Source organism: Agelaius phoeniceus, chromosome 24, assembly GCF_051311805.1.
Source record: "Agelaius phoeniceus isolate bAgePho1 chromosome 24, bAgePho1.hap1, whole genome shotgun sequence".
Lineage (NCBI taxonomy): Eukaryota > Metazoa > Chordata > Aves > Passeriformes > Icteridae > Agelaius > Agelaius phoeniceus.
Genome location: NC_135288.1, coordinates 4,399,613 through 4,416,912, shown reverse-complemented (window position 1 = coordinate 4,416,912; position 17,300 = coordinate 4,399,613). Strand labels below are relative to the sequence as shown.

General features: G+C 46.0%; 1 protein-coding gene across 9 annotated transcripts in view; it reads left to right on the top strand.

Annotated features, from left to right (window-relative positions):
* The window catches only part of CAMTA1 (calmodulin binding transcription activator 1), a 249,553-nt gene that overhangs the window by 218,410 nt on the left and 13,843 nt on the right, over positions 1 to 17,300 (top strand). For 6 of the 9 annotated variants that reach the window (XM_077190353.1, XM_077190352.1, XM_077190356.1 and 3 more), the window contains 11 exons: positions 2,376 to 2,515; positions 3,206 to 3,402; positions 3,746 to 3,824; positions 4,636 to 4,951; positions 5,314 to 5,825; positions 6,951 to 7,138; positions 7,506 to 7,752; positions 8,850 to 8,921; positions 9,955 to 9,975; positions 12,745 to 12,938; positions 13,482 to 13,556. In XM_077190353.1, the coding sequence (XP_077046468.1) occupies positions 2,376 to 2,515; positions 3,206 to 3,402; positions 3,746 to 3,824; positions 4,636 to 4,951; positions 5,314 to 5,825; positions 6,951 to 7,138; positions 7,506 to 7,752; positions 8,850 to 8,921; positions 9,955 to 9,975; positions 12,745 to 12,938; positions 13,482 to 13,556 (2,041 nt within the window). The remainder of the gene's footprint in view (positions 1 to 2,375; positions 2,516 to 3,205; positions 3,403 to 3,745; positions 3,825 to 4,635; positions 4,952 to 5,313; positions 5,826 to 6,950; positions 7,139 to 7,505; positions 7,753 to 8,849; positions 8,922 to 9,954; positions 9,976 to 12,744; positions 12,939 to 13,481; positions 13,557 to 17,300) is intronic. The other 3 variants (XM_077190355.1, XM_077190354.1, XM_077190357.1) reach the window with 2 other exon arrangements.

Below are 17,300 nucleotides of genomic sequence, written 5' to 3'. Positions count from 1 at the left end.
CTTCACTCATTACAGATCATAAAGCCCAGAGAGAAGAGCCTGGAAATTAGTCACGAACATAAGGCCATCCATTTCTGCTCCAGATTGAAAAAAAAATGGGGAGAAAATAGTAATCTGTACTTCTGTGTTTCACTGTGTGTCCAGGTGTACAGAATTATTCTCTGTGGACCCCTGAATGAGTAGGAACAAACCCCAGAATCTTGCAGCCCTGAGCTTGTTGGTTTATTACTCCACTTTGAGCCAAATTTCTTCTTTTAAAAAGATGCTGCTTGTGCCTGTACAAGGCTGAGGGCTCAGATGATACCCAGTAGGGCTTGCTGCTCTCAGCTCTAATAAATACAGGTGCTGGGGGCTCAGATATGATACCCAGTGTGGCTTGATGCTCTAATAAATGCAGGGGCTGGAGGCTCAGATATGATACCCAGTAGGGCTTGCTGCTCTCAGCTCTAATAAATGCAGGTGCTGGGGGCTCAGATGTGATACCCAGTGTGGCTTGCTGCTCTCAGCTCTAATAAATGCAGGTGCTGGTAGCCAGCTAGGGAGAATAGCATTACCTGTGTGGAGCCCTGTTCCCTGCAGGGCAAGTGTGGCCACTTTTGGAGGTGCCTGGGCTGTGTTTTACAGGGAGGGGAGCTCAGCAGGGCCAGGTCTGTGCCAGTCTCTGCAGTGGACGTGCTCTGCCTGGCAATGGGGAGGGAGGAGACAGCGGTGTGGACTGCACTGCAGCACACTGCAGCACTCCTGGAACAAAGATCTGCTGGGCAAACAGGGCTGCTGCTGCTGCTGCTGTGTGCTGACCACAGCTGAGGGACAGGGCCCTGACACCTCAGCAGCACCATCAGTGTGTGGTGATACAGCTGCCAGTCCTTTCCCAGGGGCTTTGCAATTAACAGGACAAATGAAGGATTAGTAAGGCACTAATAATAAATCTTTTGGATTAGTGAGCTCACCTCTGACATGAGGTTAGATGAGAGGTGCTGACCACAGTCCTCCTTTGTCCCTGGCTCTTGAGCAGCCAGAGGGGGATGCTGAAGCTGCCCAGAAGGGAATGGAGCTCTTGCCTGCTGTCAGACCACAGCAGCCTCTTGGTGAGAAGGGGATGTCTCCAGCCCCTGGAGCTGAGCTGTCTTGTACCAGTGGTCTGCAATATTGTCCTTAGTGCAGCTCAGCAGAGATCCACATCTCTCCAATACCTTCCCCTGAGAGCTGTGCCTCAGTGTGGCATAGAATACTCCTACAGCCTTCCAGGGAGGGCTCTGTGTTCTTCTTGAAGAAGACTGACATGTTTAAAACCTCATCAGAGCGTGTCTATTTTGGTGCACATACTCCTTTTGCTGTCACTGGGAGTGGTTCTGGGTTTATGAGTGTTCTGCACACCACACCATCTCTATGGATGCATGAAACTGAACAATATGGGGGCTGTCTCTCCCTTACAGTTTACTACCTATGCTCTTAGCATGATATCAAGATTCATTAAATGTTCCCTATGCACAAAACAGTCCTGCCCATCTTCACATGAGCTGCATGAAACTCAGAAGGACCTCTGCATTTGCAGCCATTCCCTCTGCACTGACTGGTCCTATCCAGAGAATCATTGCCTCAGCTGATCTCTGTGGGATCAGGTTCAGCAATGATCTGTTAATCTGTCTGAACCTCCCTGCTCCACCATTCAAGCTTTGGTAGCTGTAGGATAGTGCTATGTTAAAATGCAATGAGGGACAAATCAGTAACACAGACTTCTGCAGGGACCAGAGGGCTCCAGAGTTTGAGTGGTGTTACAGGATTGTCAGTGCCCATACTCCAAATTATGGTGGTTCTGTTTCTGGCACTTGCCTGAAGCTGTTTTCCAAGAAAGGGAGGGAATAAATGCCCTGGGAAGGAACAAGTGCCCTGTTAAAGGCTCCTTTTCCTAAGCACAGAAGGAAGCAGAGGAGCCTTTTTCTTCCAGATACCATTACTGCATGATTCCAGGATGCAGGCCAGGCTGAATTCAAGGCTCTTGTAAAGTAGGGCGGTGACTCTAAAATGGCAGATGTGATCTTACTGAAATGCTCAGTGAATGGGTATATTTTCTTAGAGTTTGTGTTTTGAAAGGCTTTGCATTACCCCTTGTATTGTGTGCCTACAGCTGGACTCACAGGGAAAGGGATTTGTCTTCTGCCTGCATTTTTCATTTTTCTGTGTGTTTTCTGTAGGGAAGGTCTCTAGAATTGCAGTCAGAGGGTTGCTGCAGGAAGTTGAAGAGCTAGGATGAAGAGCAAGTGTGTGTGCATTTCCAAGCAGAGCAAACCTCCTCTGTCACTTCCAGAATAGCTGTTTGTGACTTGAGCTTCCTTTCTATGGAAATGTCCTTACTGTGGCTTTCTCCAACCCAGATAACCAGTTCAGGATGTCCATACTGGAGCGACTGGAGCAGATGGAGAGGAGAATGGCTGAAATGACAGGCTCCCAGCAACACAAACAAGGAGTAGGAGGCGGGAGCAATGGGAATGGGAACAGTGGAACACAGGTGCAGGTATGAACCCTTCTGTGCCCAGACACAGCTTTGTGCTTTCTTACCAGAGGTTTTTTTGTGAGGTGGGGTTTGGAAAGGGTTATAGTTTGTCCTAAGTGACAAGTCTGGTTTGTGGGTGTCTTAACAGCAGCTGGTTTTTGGTCACATTTGTCACTGTCTCAGTACTTGCAGGAGTGGAAGGCTGCCTGTTCAGGGCAAGCTGCAGCTCCTCTCAGTAACAGTAGCTTCCTTTGAGCTAGGTCTCATGAGCTCTTGGAGGTCTATTATTCACCCAAGATAGCTCAGCTGCTTTTGGAGGCAGGATAAAATCAGCAGGATGGCTTCTATTGCAGTGTTGGAAACGAAAAGGTTTAATAAAAGGCAAAATAACAAACAGAGAAAACCTCAGCTAGGTGCAAGAGGTTCTTGCTCCTGGTAAAACACTTCACAAAAGCCATTGGTTTCTTTGTTCTCTTCTTTTTCTAGTAAATTGCTTAGGTGGGACTTCTTGGCTTCTGTCTAATTAGCTATCCTTAAGTTTGAGGTGAAGTCCCCAATGTCCTATGAGGTGTCTTTTTCACCTAATTGAGGAGAGAAACTTCTGTGCATCTTTCCTTTCTGATGGGACAAAGGATAGTTTTGTGAGTCTGTTAATAAGGGGGCACATTGCTGTTCCTCTCCGTGGTTAACTGGATGTGTGTGGTGTTGCAGTGCGTTTCTGGGACTGGGACCCTGGGCAGCTGCTTTGAGAGCCGTGTGGTGGTGGTGTGTGAGAAGATGATGAGTCGTGCATGCTGGGCGAAGTCCAAACACTTGATCCACTCAAAGACTTTCCGAGGAATGACCCTGCTCCATCTGGCTGCTGCCCAGGGCTATGCTACTCTCATCCAGACCCTCATCAAGTGGCGGTAAGACCCAGCCTCAGACTCTGTCAGCACAGGCATGGCAAGAGCGTTTATAAAACTTTGCTCAGTCCATGTTTCTGGTTGTCTCGTACAAAGAGCCAAGCCCCTGAACTCGTTCCCATGCCCTGATCTGATGGGACCTGTCTCTTGAGAGCTGCTGGATCTATCATGCTCTTCATGCCTGTGGTGGGGGCACTGTCTGTAGTAAATACACGTGTTGTGACCATGTAGTAAGTACATGTGTGTGGCCTCTTCTCTGTGGTAGAGTGCTTTGGATAAATCTGTGCTTAGACAATGATCCTGACATGGCTACAGAGCATCATTCCTTCTCTTGTTTCCCCTGCAGCACCAAACATGCAGACAGCATTGATCTGGAGCTGGAAGTTGACCCTTTGAATGTGGATCATTTCTCCTGCACTCCTCTGGTAAGAGCAGGGTCTGAAACTTCTGAAAGAGTCTGAGGGCACTTTGGGGAGCTCTTTCTAATGAGTCATTTTCCTAAAGAGTTTCACTCTCTGTAGAATGGATGTTCCTGCTGTGTAAATGGTAAGGCATGGTGCTATCAGCTTCCTGGCATTTTGTTGAGAGAGAGCACACAGAACAAAACTTTGTCATTGAGAAGCACAAGGAAAGGGGACAGACAGATGGTTCTGGTTAGTGTTTTACACAGCATCTAGTCTCCACTATCATGGAGAGAAAAGGACTTTACATGCCTTCTTTAACATCGTCCTCTGTGACTGTTTAACTGTAGAGGTTGTAAAGTTATAAACTGTCTTGGCTACTGGAGTAATGAAATTATGACTGAGAACTTAGACAAGCAAAAAGCCAAACCAGAGGGAACCAGAACTGCCAGTTTACAACTCAGAGTATTGATTTTATGGTTTCCAACCTTTAGTCCTGTCTGCATGTTTCTGACCTCAGAGATTCCTTTGTGTATGAAGCTGTTCTGTCTCTGCAGTGATGTCAATGTCACTAAAAAAACCCAAAACAGAAGAAACCAAACTGTCAGCTCTGTCATTTGGAGGTTTCTCTGTTGTAGGAGAGAATAGCATGTATTCAGTCCCCTATGTTGGGTTGGGTTGGGTTGGTTTTACTGGGTTAGAACATCTATAAACGTGATCTGCTGGCCTTGAGCGTGTCATGGTTTTGTTGATCAGAAGAGTTTTTCCTTGAGCTAAGATTAACAAGAAAGGAGAAGGCAGATCTCCAGTGGCTCAGTTACCTTTTCCTCTTTAGATGTGGGCCTGTGCCCTGGGCCACATGGATGCAGCTGTTGTGCTGTACAAGTGGGACCGCCGCGCCATCTCCATCCCGGACTCCCTCGGGAGGCTGCCCCTGGCCATCGCTCGCTCTCGGGGCCACGTCAAGCTGGCAGAGTGCTTGGAGCAGCTGCAGAGAGATGAGCAAACTCAGCTTGGGCAGAACCCCAGGATTCAGTGCCCCTCAAGCACAGACTCCAACACAGAGAGCTGGGTGTCCCAGTGGCACAGTGAGCTTGTTGCCTCTCAGGAGCCTCAGAAGGGAGTCACAGTGATTTCCAGTACAAACACAGGTAAAGCATCCATTCAGCTCTGTTTTGCTGACATTTAACATGTGAAAATGCGGGGGTAAGGAGCTCACCTGAGCAGCAGGTGCCACCTGTAGCCTTGCTGTCCACAATTAATTCTTTTCTTGTGGTACATACACTTGCATAAACATCAGGAAGAGGAGTGAATGCCTGCTTTGGAAAGACTTGTGTGTCTTAGGAGTGGCTGAGACACTGTCCTCCCTGGGTGATTGTTACTCCCTTTGCACATCCTCTGAGGTGTCCATAGAGCACAGCACAAGCTTTGGCCTGAGGCAGAAGCTGTTGGTGTTCCTATAGCAGTGGTGAGTTGCATGTTTAGTTTTGACCATTGATCTCTTTGTTTACAGAGCTGAGGCGGCCAAGATCAGAACCTTCCAGCTATTACAGTAGTGAGACTCAGAAAGATTACCCTGCACCCAAAAAGCATAAGCTGAGCCCTGAGTATTTTCAAGCCCGGCAAGAGAAGCTGCTTTCCACTGCACTTAGCCTGGAACAGCCAAGCATTAGGAAGCAGAACTCCAGCTCCAAGCAATCCTCCACTGAGACAATCAGCCCCAGTGAAGGGCTGAGGGACTATGGCCGGGAGCTCTCCCAGCACATCCCAGAAGTTACTGGGTACCGGGGCTCTGGCAGCCAAGCAGGCATCAAATGGAACCCAAAAGACATTTATATTGGTGTGTCTGCAGTGCAGGTGGCAGGGAGCCAGAAGGGGAAGGAGGCCGTGGCCCATCGGCTCCGCCAGCGGGAGCAGATGAATGTGTTGATGATGGCCGACAGGGAGATGGTGGATGCAGAACTCTTGTCCTACAGGGACAGCACAGGGGATGAGGACTGTTTACACCACATGGATGAACTGCAGGTAAACACACCCACAGATCCAAGATCAGCAGTCTCTGAGAGCATGGAGGCTGCACAGAGGATCCTGGTCATGAGAAACTCCCACGGAGGTCTCTAGAGACTGTGAATTGTGCTTTGAGGAAGGAGGTGGTCACACAGTTAATGTACCTTCTTCCAATTTCAGTGCAGATACAAAGGCTAATGGTTAGCATTTAGGGTTGTACACTTCAACAGTATACAGAATGCACAAAATTGTTTGCAGTTGTGCAAGGAAAAAGGAAAAAGCAGAGCCTGATCACAGCAGTGCATGTGACTCAGATGGCCCAGTAGTCCTCTGGGAACTGGGCAGAAGTCCCTACAAAGACAAGATGTGAGAGAGGTAGTGCTGTGGTTGCAGGCCAGGCCTCTGCACTTCAGAGGGAAGGAGGTAGGAAAGAGTGGAGAGTGGAAGAGATAGTGGGTTTGGGGAAGGAAGAATCCCACTAGGTATGGAATAGAGGAAATAAAAATATAACAGAAGCAGGAGAGATATATGAGTAGTTACTCTGACAAAGATACAGTGGCTGTCTGAGCAAATGGGTAATGGGAACACAGCCTTACCTGTTCTGCCTTGGCATCTCTGAATGTTCTCCTCTGGCTGGTGTAACAGGGGTGAAGCAGAGCATTGCAAAACAAAAAGAGTTTTTATTCTGAGTTGAAAATTCCCATGAAACCTGCTGAGCTGAGGGATACTGTTCAGAAAGATTGCTGACAGTGTTTTGTCCCAAGATTTTTAACTTCTCTTGACGTGCCTTTATTGTCCTGTTGCGCTCTACTGCACATCTCAGTAAGAGTGGCAAAGTCACTTTTCCTTTGGAAATAACATTGCAGTGACAGCTGTAGAGGGAGAGCCCAGAGTCCTTTCTCCAGATCTCTTGGACTCCCCATAAAGGGAAAAAGAGGTCCAGGGAATATGAAACCCTGCAGTGTTTGGTCTGAAGAGGCAAAAAAGCAAATGAGCGCTCTTTAATGGGTTTCACTCCACTGTTGTAACAAACAGTAGGTTTGGGCAAAATGGGGAATTCTGTCTAAAGCTGGTCTGTAACATGGAAGCACAAGGCACCTTCTTCCAGGCAGCTAAAGTTTGCTGTTCCTTCCCCCTTGACAGGTGAACATGATGACACTTGCAGAGCACATTATTGAAGCTACGCCTGACAGGATCAAGCGAGAGAATTTTGTGCCAATGGAGTCGCTGCTGGTGGAGAGGACAGACAGTGCTGCTATGAGCACCACCATGAGCTGGCTGGCCAGTTACCTTGCTGATGTTGATCACTTGCCCAGTGCTGCACAGATCAGGTCAGTGAGAGCTGTGAGGTTGGGCTTTGGTGTGGTGTGAGCACTGATGGCAGCATGTTCTGACTCTTCAGCCTGCAGGTGCCAGTGCTCAGTGAGACTCAGTTCTGGCCTTGCTGGCCCAGGCACACTCCTGTGCTCAGATGTATTGTTGCCAGCACAGCTACAAATTTATGGAATGGGGTTTTCACCCCAGCACCACTTCTGTGCAGTGCAGGACAGGCTGGCTCAGGGATGTGGGATGTTGCTTGGAGAGAGAGACAGGAACATAAACCTCTGTCTTGAACTCAGAAATGTTGTTGTCCTTATCTGTGATGCAAACCCAAGTGCTTTGTAAGCCAATTAATTCCTACTGTGATTGGTGTTTCAGAAGTCTGTATAGTGAACCCCTGACCCCTTCTTCGAACACCAGCTTGAGCCCTGCAGGCTCTCCAATCAGTGAAATAGCTTTTGAGAAACCCAGCCTTCCCTCGGCAGCAGACTGGTCTGAATTTCTGAGTGCATCCACCAGCGAGAAGGTAGAAAATGAGTTTGCACAGTTAACTCTGTCTGATCATGAGCAGAGAGAACTCTATGAAGCTGCCAAACTCGTCCAGACAGTATTCAGGAAATACAAGGTATGTGGCTCAAATGTCCAGTGTCTTCCTTGATGGGTGTGTGAGAGAGAGAGAGTATAATTTGTTACTAACCAAAATGTGGGTAACATCTACTCCAGGGACAAAAATACAGTTTCTATCATAACCTTTTCAATGCTTCTGACATTTGCTTGTTGATATTTGCCCAGCAAGTACTGTGTAGGAAGTGCATGCCGTGCCATGCTGTGGCAGAGCAGCACTCACAAAGCACATCCTCAAAATGTAGAGTACCCTCTCGGGACTTTAGTGCTCACAGTGACCCTGAGAGAGGTTAGAAAGTCTCTTTTCCCAGCCCAGCAGTCAAAGAAGGAGTCAGAACTCTTCAGTTCTCATTCTCAAGGTTGTTTATTGTTTCTTATTTATAAAATTCTTTCTCTGGCCTGCCAAGGTCTGCTCAGCAAGACAGACAGAGGCACTCTGCCTCCCCCAGGGTGATGTTATCTTTTTATACTAAAAACTACGTGTACAGTATTTACAATAACTGCCCAATACCCATCACCTATGTTAGACAGTGAACTTCTACTCTAAACCCATCTAAAAGTGCCACCATCACAGCAGAAGATGGAGGCCAAGAAGAAGGAGAAAGGCTGGACACACCCAGATTCCTCCATCTTGCCCCCTGAACCCCCATTCTAAAAATCAAAAAAAATCTATTTTTCACCCAGTGACAAACTGATTATTATTCTGCTTAGACTTTCGTGGCTTGCAGATCCTCATATCAGATTGGTAATTTGCTCCATGGGTCACAATCAAAGTCACAGGTGTCTTGGGCTCTGTGCCAGGGTCTCTGAACCCCCTGGCAGGGGTCCTGGCAATCCAGGACAGCCAGAGGGATGTCCTGAATTCCTACAGTACCCCAGAGGTTCTGCTTGGTTGCCCATTTAGTGTAAAGATGCATTTTGAAGGTTTGTTCCTTATGTGAGTTGACAGCAGAGGCATCTCCAGGAGATGCCTAGGCCTGAGTTGGACCAGGCAGTGTTGACAGGAGAGGTTTTCCCTGCAAGCAGACAAGAGCCAGGTCACCTGTCCTGGCTTTTGGTGCACTCTGCCTGATGCTGCTCCTTCCTTTGTCCACCCAGGGTCGTCCTCTCCGGGAACAGCAGGAGGTGGCTGCTGCTGTTATTCAGCGTTGCTACCGAAAGTACAAACAGGTAATCGAGAAAGTGAAATCTTTTGAGCACATCTAAGTGCCTTGAATGCACCCCTGCCCACCCCAGCAGTGGGCATTGTCCCACTGTTCCTCCCCTGTGCTTTTCAGCATGCACTAATGAAGTACCTTGCTCAGGCAAAATGGAAAAGGGAAGAAGATTTGTGCTCTGAATCTTAGTTTTGGAGGGAATCCTTGAAATTTGTTTGTGATGATGCCTGTGGTTTTGCTGTGAGGTGGAGGGCTGTGATGTATTCCATATTGGCCTTTATGCATGCTACAGCCTGAGGATTCTTTGACTAGTTGCTTGCCAAATTTCATTGTGAAATTGAAGTTGGTTTTGCCTTTGGTAAAGGTGAAGATGAAAAATAGGTTGTTTTATTTTGCACATACTAAACTTTTAAACTACGGGAAGTCACTTGTTGTAGGTTGATGCAAGTTTTTCCAGGACTGAGACTGTTCTCCAGACTCTGGTTGGAGACATGTTTTCAGGCTGAGTTCTCAACCCCAGAAAAAGAAGATACCTTTGCTTTTTGATTTTTGGTTAGGTTTTTTTGTTGGTGGTGGTTTTTGGTGTTTTTTTGTTTGGTTGGTTTGGGTTTTTTGTTTTGTTTCATTTTGGTGGGTTTTTTTGTTTGGTTTTGGGGTTTTTTTGGTGAGGACTAGAGCCCACATCCCTCTTCACACTTTACCCTGCCTAGACACAATCTAATGCCTGGCAGCATGGTAACAGAAAGTGAGGCAAGGCTCCTGTGCTCTTTTACAACCCTCAAAAGCATTTATTTGGGAGGTCTTTCCTAGTGTTAGGTGACTGCATTGTGGTTCACATCCAACCCATCACATGGCTTTCATTCTGGAGTGATGCTTCCTGTAGTAGGGAAGCTTAATTCCATTCAAAAACTGCTTGAAAATTGTTTTGTCTTGGATCCTGGAATAATTTCTTTTTTGAAAGAAGATTGTTTGGGTCTTTTGTTTTGTTTTGCAGTCTTTATTTGCAGAACTAACATTAACTATGTATTTTTCTGTTTCTCCCCAAGCTTACTTGGATAGCCTTGAAGGTAATACAAATACAAACACTATTTTGGAAACAGTTCCCTCTGGGTCACTAATTTTCACACTCAGTATAAACAAGGAGAACCTGGCATTTTGGAGAAACCTTTTAATAGTATCCACTCATAAATGCCTGTGGTTGAGAAATCAGTGACAAACCAGACTTTGTGGGAGTTGTGTAGGGGCTGCTGTGCCACAGTTGCATCAGCTGCCATGAGCAGGGATGGGCTGAGCTGCTGGGAGGGATTTGCAGCAGTTTCCAGAGGAGAGGCTTTAGTGCTCCTGATCAGCTGTCACTTGGTCACCTTGGCATTTGGGGGGCACAGAACATTTATCCCACCTGTGAGCCAGTGTCCTCTGCATTCTGCTTGCTTGCTGAAGTATTTAGACCATTCATCTTTGAAATACCTGTGTGCTGAATTCCTAAAACCCACATCTCAGTACGTTGCTGCCCACGCTGGAGGCACAACTGTTGGTGCCACTCTAAAACTGTTCTCAGTCAGTAATTCTCTACTGGAAAAATGGGTTTCCCAGCTGTGCAACACCTTAATCTTATCAGATTCTAGAGTCAAATGAGCTTTTCTCAGAGCTACCAGGAGGCAAGGTGTGCTTTCCCTGGAGAGAATGTGTCCCTGGGGTGATGTTCCATCCACAGCTCCCCCTGCCCTGTGCTTTGGAGTCAGGCTCAGACCTGTTCTGTCACCACAAGTGGGCTGAGCTCTGGGCACTGAGCTCACCAAGGCTTTTCCTCTTTGGGGAGGAGTTCAGGTGACATCCCCACTGATCCCCTTTCCAGAAGGAAGAAGGGAACAAGAGGAGGACAGGGTGCAGCTACTTGGGTCTTAGGGCTGCATGCAGACACGGTGGGGTCTGGTCTGTGCAGTGACTGCTGATTTCTCTTTCACCTCCTTATTCCTCTGATCTGTTACTGCACTGATCAGCAAAGGTTTGTGACTGGATTGGAACAGTCACAGCTCATGGCATGGTTTTGTATTTGAACCCTTCTGTTCAGGGGTTTGTAACTCAGCCACAGGAGTCCCATCTGGGCTAACACTTTGAGGGAAAACCCTTACCAGCTCATGAGTGGACTTGTTCAAAACAGCAAAATTAAAATCATAATCTGATCCATTAACTAAAAAATATTAAAAAGAAAAAAGAAGGAAACAACATAAAAAAGAAATTAATAATGGCAAAATATAACTGCTCCTTATGACTGCTTCAATTCCAAAAAGTGAAATTTGGTAAATGGTGGTCTGTGATGATATTGGAGGAGTTTTTGCTTTGGGGTTGTGTTGGGTGAGTTGTTTGTTTGCTTTTGGGGTTTTTGTTCCCAGTAGAGTGGAAAATACTGAGAAATGTTAGGACATTGCCCTGTATGGGGCAGTAGCTGCTACTCATCTGTCTGATAAAGTGGGCAGAAGTTAAAGCTGATAAAATATCCAGGAACAATAGACACATCAGTTTTGAAAGTATTAAAACTTACCAAAGTAAGATCAGCAGACACTGAAAACCTCTGTTATAGTAGCATAAATGCAACTTCTATACATTATTCTACATTTCCATCTTCTTAAGGACTTAAAAATATTCATGAATGCACATGTTTCTGTTAAGTGGTCATCACCTTGCATGCTGTCAGAGGAAAAGGATGTAGAAGAAAGATTTTCTTTTTCAGAGTTTGCATCTGCTTTACTGGGAATCACAGGGCTAGAAATAATAATTATCACAGTGCTAGATGGAATTTGGAAAGTGTGTGACTGCTCATGCAAATCTGAGTTCATTTCAAGCTTGTTACAGATTTCTAATATTTAGTTTTGCCTGTGTTCTTAGGCTCAGTATTAGACTTATAACTATTGTGGTTTTGGGGGTTTGTTGGGGTTTGGTTTTTTAGAAAGATGGTGGGACAGACATTTGGTGCAATAGGGCAAGTGGTAATGGTTTCAGACTAAAAAAGGGTGGATTCAGATTAGATACAAGGAAGAAAGATTTTATAATGGGGCTGGTGAGTCACTGGCACAGGTTGCCCAGGGATGTGGCAGATGCCCAATCCCTGGAGATATTCAGGAGCAGGCGTGGGGCTCTGAGCAGCCTGATCTCCTTCAAGATGTCCCTGTTCACATTGGGTGGTTGGACAACATGACCCTTAAAGATTCCTCCCAGTGCAAACTATTCTATGATTCCATGAATCCATTAAACTATTCCACAGGCAGAAAAGCAGATAGCTGTTTTCTTGGTGCAGACTAAGTTCTGCCCCTAATCTCACAGTTGTTCCAGTTTGCTGTCACCATTTTCTTATGGGAATAGATACTTCATTAACTTCTCATCACATCTCAGTGGCTCAAGAGTCTTTCACTGTAGGAACCTGCTTCTTTTTGGTCCTACTGGATGGGAGCAGGCTGGATGGGGCTCTGAGCAGCTGAATGGGGCTCTGAGCAGCCTGATCTCCTTGAAGATGTCCCTGTTCACACTGGGGGAGTTGGACTAGATGACCTTTAAAGATTCTTCCCAGTGCAAACTATCCTATGATTCCATGAATCCAATCAAACGATTCCACAGGCAGGAAAGCAGATAGCTGTTTTCTTGATGCAGACTAAGTTCTGCCCCTAATCTTACATCTGTTCCAGTTTGCTGTCACCATTTTTCACACCATTCCCAGTCAGGGAACAGACACTCATTAACTTCTCATCACATTTTAGTGGCTCAAGAGTCTTTAACTGTAGCAACCTTGCTTCTTTTTGCTCCTACTGGGATGCCTCAGCTTCTCTCTGTTTCTGTTGTAGTATGCACTTTATAAAAAGATGACGCAAGCTGCCATTCTTATCCAGAGCAAATTCCGAAGTTACTACGAGCAGAAGAAGTTCCAGCAGAGCCGCCGGGCGGCGCTGCTGATCCAGCAGTACTACCGCAGCTACAAGGAGTGCGGCAAGAGGAGGCAGAACCGCCGGGCAGCCACCATCGTGCAGCAGAAACTCAGGTGAGCCCAGGCTGCTGATGCTCCTGGCATCTTTGTATATTGCTTTGCTGCTGTGCTGTGCTTCACGAAGGCCAGTGGGAAAAGGAGTGTTTTGTCTCTGACATATTGTGTGAAAAATCCTTTTCCCAGGATCTTTTCTCCTGAGAAGCTGGGAAGCTTCAGCTTCTCCATGTTTTGCTACATTGGAATGTGATTTGGAGAGTTGTTTACCCAGCATGTGGATTGTTTTTATTTGATGACCAATAACAGCCAGCTGTCGAGGCTGTGAGCAGTCACAAGATTTTATTATTCATTCTTTGTTAGCCTTCTGATGTCTCCTTTCTCTTTCTTTTGTATAGTTTTAGTACATCATTTTCTTTTAATATAATACATATCATAAAATAATAAATCAGCCTTCTGAAACATGGAGTCAAGATTCTCATCTCTTCCCTCGTCCTGGGGACCCTCAAACACCACCACAGTTCATAGGATGATTATTCTTGCATTTAGTAGTGTTCTCCCCAGTTTTGCCTGCACTTCAGTGTTGGGGTTTTTTGTGTTTAGAAGCAGTCTGCTTACCAAGAAGCAGGATCAAGCTGCTCGCAAGATTATGCGGTTTTTACGACGCTGCCGCCACAGGTATGACACTGTCTTTTGGTATCTGCCCTTCCTTAGAGCCCTGTGACAATATCCACGTGTGTCTGCAATGAGTGCAATGTAAATATAATAGAATCAGCTCACTACAGATCTTAAAGAACAAAGCTGAGCTGTTGCCATGATGCGCTGTCAAAAATGAAATTTTTAATTTAGGACTGTTGCTGAAAGAGAATTGTGTACAGCTCCATTGCTTATAATGTAGAACAGCCCAGATTGTTTGACTTTAAAAGCTGGACTTGAGAAAGTCTAAAAAAAAGCTTGTCAGATCATAGCTACAGCTTCTGAGTGCCGCCCAAAGCATTCATGGTATGTGGGAAAGTGCAAAAAGTGATGACAACTGGTGTGTGCTGGAAATGCCTTTAGTTTGGACACAGAATCATTTGGTTGGCTCTCCTCAAGTGTGTGTTCGCTTCAGTGTGGGCAGGTGGGATGTGGCAGAGGAGCAGGACAGGTTAGTGCACACCAGCCACTCCAGACATGAGGATGAACCAGCATGGGAGCAGCACAGGCTTGCAGAGTGCTCCCCTGTGGCAGCCACAAGCTGCACCAGCAGGGTCCTTGCTGTGGGTTTTAGCTGAAAGGATCCCCTATATGATCAAGTGTGACTTTGCCTAGACAGTGGTGAATCCTGAATTTCTGACTCTGCCCCCTCCATTCTCACTACCCATGCATTTCATCCACTCAGGTCACACCTGATGCATTTTGAAGCGTGTTTAGTTCAGTCCAGTGACATTTAACAAGGAGAGCTCTTAGAGGCATATGATAGACTCCTGATTTTAGAAACACTCAGTCTTTATTGCAGGATTTCAAAGCTTCACTTTGTTAGGAGTTCAGTGTGGCTTGTGCTGTGGAAGTAAGAAGTACATCTTACCTGCAGGTTCAGTGGGAAGTAACATGTGTGGCCAAGAAAGAGGGCTTTGTAGTTCCCAGGCTGATTCCAAGTGCTCTTGAAACAGCCACAGTCATGGATGAAGAAGCACAAGTGACTTCCCTCTTTCAGCAGGGCATATGGAAGAGACCAAAGTGGTTGTTTTGTTGTGTTTGCTGTGCAGCATGTCCTGGAGGTTCAGAACTTCTGTGTCCTCTCAGATCTGCTTGAGGGGGGAACCAAGTGCCAAGTTTCCATCCATGGGGTCTCTGGGGTCAGCCTGAGAGGCTCCTAGAGCCAACTCAGACACAGGCCCAGGGAATGTGGCACCCCCAGTGTCCCTGGGGTTCTCACCAGCACCCAGGATGTGCCATGCACTCCAAGCAGGGCTCAGTTAAGACTCCAGCTGTTGAGTAACACAGATTCTGCAAGGCTTAAATTGCCCATGATTCCAACAGTTCTCGACTTCAGCTCGTTCCCTTCATCTTTCTCAGTGTCTCCTCTTCCCTTTGCAGAGAGACCCTGCTCATCTGCACCCAGGGTCATTCTCCTCTCTCCAGCAGCACAATCTCTGCTCCGGGCATCCCTGCAGGAGGAGTTCAGCTCTTGGGGAGTTCCAGACAGAAATTCAGGAGCAGGGGGGATTCTCTGTCATTAGGATCTCTCTGGCTCACATCACACTGTGCAGTGCTGGATCTTCTGCAGCACTGCAGTCCTGTCCCATGTCCATGTTTGTTACCACTTGTGGTTGATTCAGTCATGGTTCTTGGCTAGGATGCAGCAAAAGGAAAAAGTGACTTGCCTCCACTGAAGATGTTAACAGTGTTTCAAAACTGGCTTGTTTTACCTTCTGAAATAGGAATGATCACAGGGTTATGGTTGCATATTTTCTTCAGGCAATCATAAGAGTTTAAAATTGAGTTAATGTAACTATTATTAGTAATTGACTAATTTGAACAGGAGCATTGTGGCGTTGGTAAATGTTAAAAGGGAAAGCAAAACTTAGCAAAATAGCAAAACCAGCATTCAGAATCTGCTTGAAAAATACGTAAATTTAGCAGATTCATAGAACTGCCTAGAAATGTGACAGGTTTGAGTCTCATTCCCCATTTTCCTCCTGCTTACTAAAAAAGTTTCCAACAGTGTACATTTCATGCTCTGTACACTTGGGCTGCATCTGTGTTCCTTTAGTGTCTCACAGACCCTCAGGCTCCTGTGGCTGCTGGAACCCCACAGGGATCTGGTGCCTCTGCTCTCTGCAGTCAGTGACAAACACCATGCCAATCAGGTTCTTAAAGCTTTATCACCACACAGGATTTTGAAGACAAATTACAAGCCTTTTGCTTGTATAAACAGCTGCAAAGGGAAATATAATCCTGGAAATTGCACAGATCATCTGCTCAATAGAACAGAGCTTCACTTGCTGCAGTATCTCAGCTGACTCAGACTGACCTGCTCATTTCTTTGCTCCCTGTCCTGAGGGGCAGATCCCTGTGCTTACCCTGGCACAGCCATATCCTGGTGAGGGCACCCACCTCCATTCCTTCCCAGCCCTCTCTCATGGCTGCAGGTACTCTGGGGTACCAATAACAACATTGTTCCTCCCTGCTTGATTTTCTTGCTTGCCTCTTCCTAAGGAGAGAGTAATAAAGCTTAGGATGCTAAGTGAGTTTCAGATCACCTCTGTGTGAGCTTCCTAATTATATCCCTTCAGTCTCCATGTGACACTCACACAGGGTGCAGCTGATGAGGATGGGGCTGGTGCTTGGGCTAAGAGCCCACACACTCTTTCTGCTTGTTGAAATCTCATTGCAGTCTCCTCCTGTATTATTCCAAATTAGCACACTGCTGCTATAAACAATTTAAGAAAGCCCCAATCTCCAGAAAGAAATGCTTCAGCCATCCAAGCTCCTGAACATCCAGGGGTGAGCCATAACAGGTAGTACCTAATGTTAGTTGAGGCTCTGTGGTATAAAAATGGCACTGTGGAGCTACTTTTTAAACCACAGTGCCTTGTCAGTGCAAGGGATTGAAATGACAACTATTTCTGGAAGATCTGAGGGAGTGAGAGAAAAGAGAGCATGCACAGGAATGTCAAACAAACAGGATCTTGTAACAGATTTCTGCCAGTTGATAGAGCTGGGGGAAGAGGCTGCAAAAGCCAGTTGCAGTCTGTTGTGATAGAGTGAGCTAAGTGAGAAATGCCTAAAGTTCAGAAATTCCACCCTTGAAAAATTGAATAGTTTAACCTAGACTTTGGCCATGAGCAAATTCTGTTGCTGAGCCAAAAAATTACTCTCAAGAGTTTATTCTGTAGCCTTTAGGTGAGATTTAGTCAGGGTTTCCTCAGGCAACTGTCTGCTTGGTGGAGTTTTTTCTTTGTTTAAAATTGATCAAAGTCTACTTTAGGCCAATTATGAGAACTGTTTGTCTGCTTGCATTCAGAACAGCTTAAATGGTCCTCCTGTCCTATTTTGTTTAATATCTTTTTGGCACAAAGGCTTAATATCTCAAATGTGATTTTGATCACCTTGAGGATCTGATCTCCTGAATTTAATGTTTGTTGCCTGACCAGAAGGTATTTCAGGTATTTTGGGAGAGTTAATGAGAAGCTCTGCAGTTGGAGCTCTCAGTGGATGCGTAGATGTTGATGAAAATCAGAAAATACATGAAAAATACATGAAAATCAGTAAGTTTTAGTTGAATGTACTCTTAGAGAAGATACTGGAGCTCTAGTAGCTGAATGTCATGGAGACAAAAGGGATCATTCATCAGCAGGAGTCATTCTGACTGTCAGACATGTATTGTTTCCTTTTGACTTTGAACAAAATCCCCCATATTTATCCATCTATTGTCAT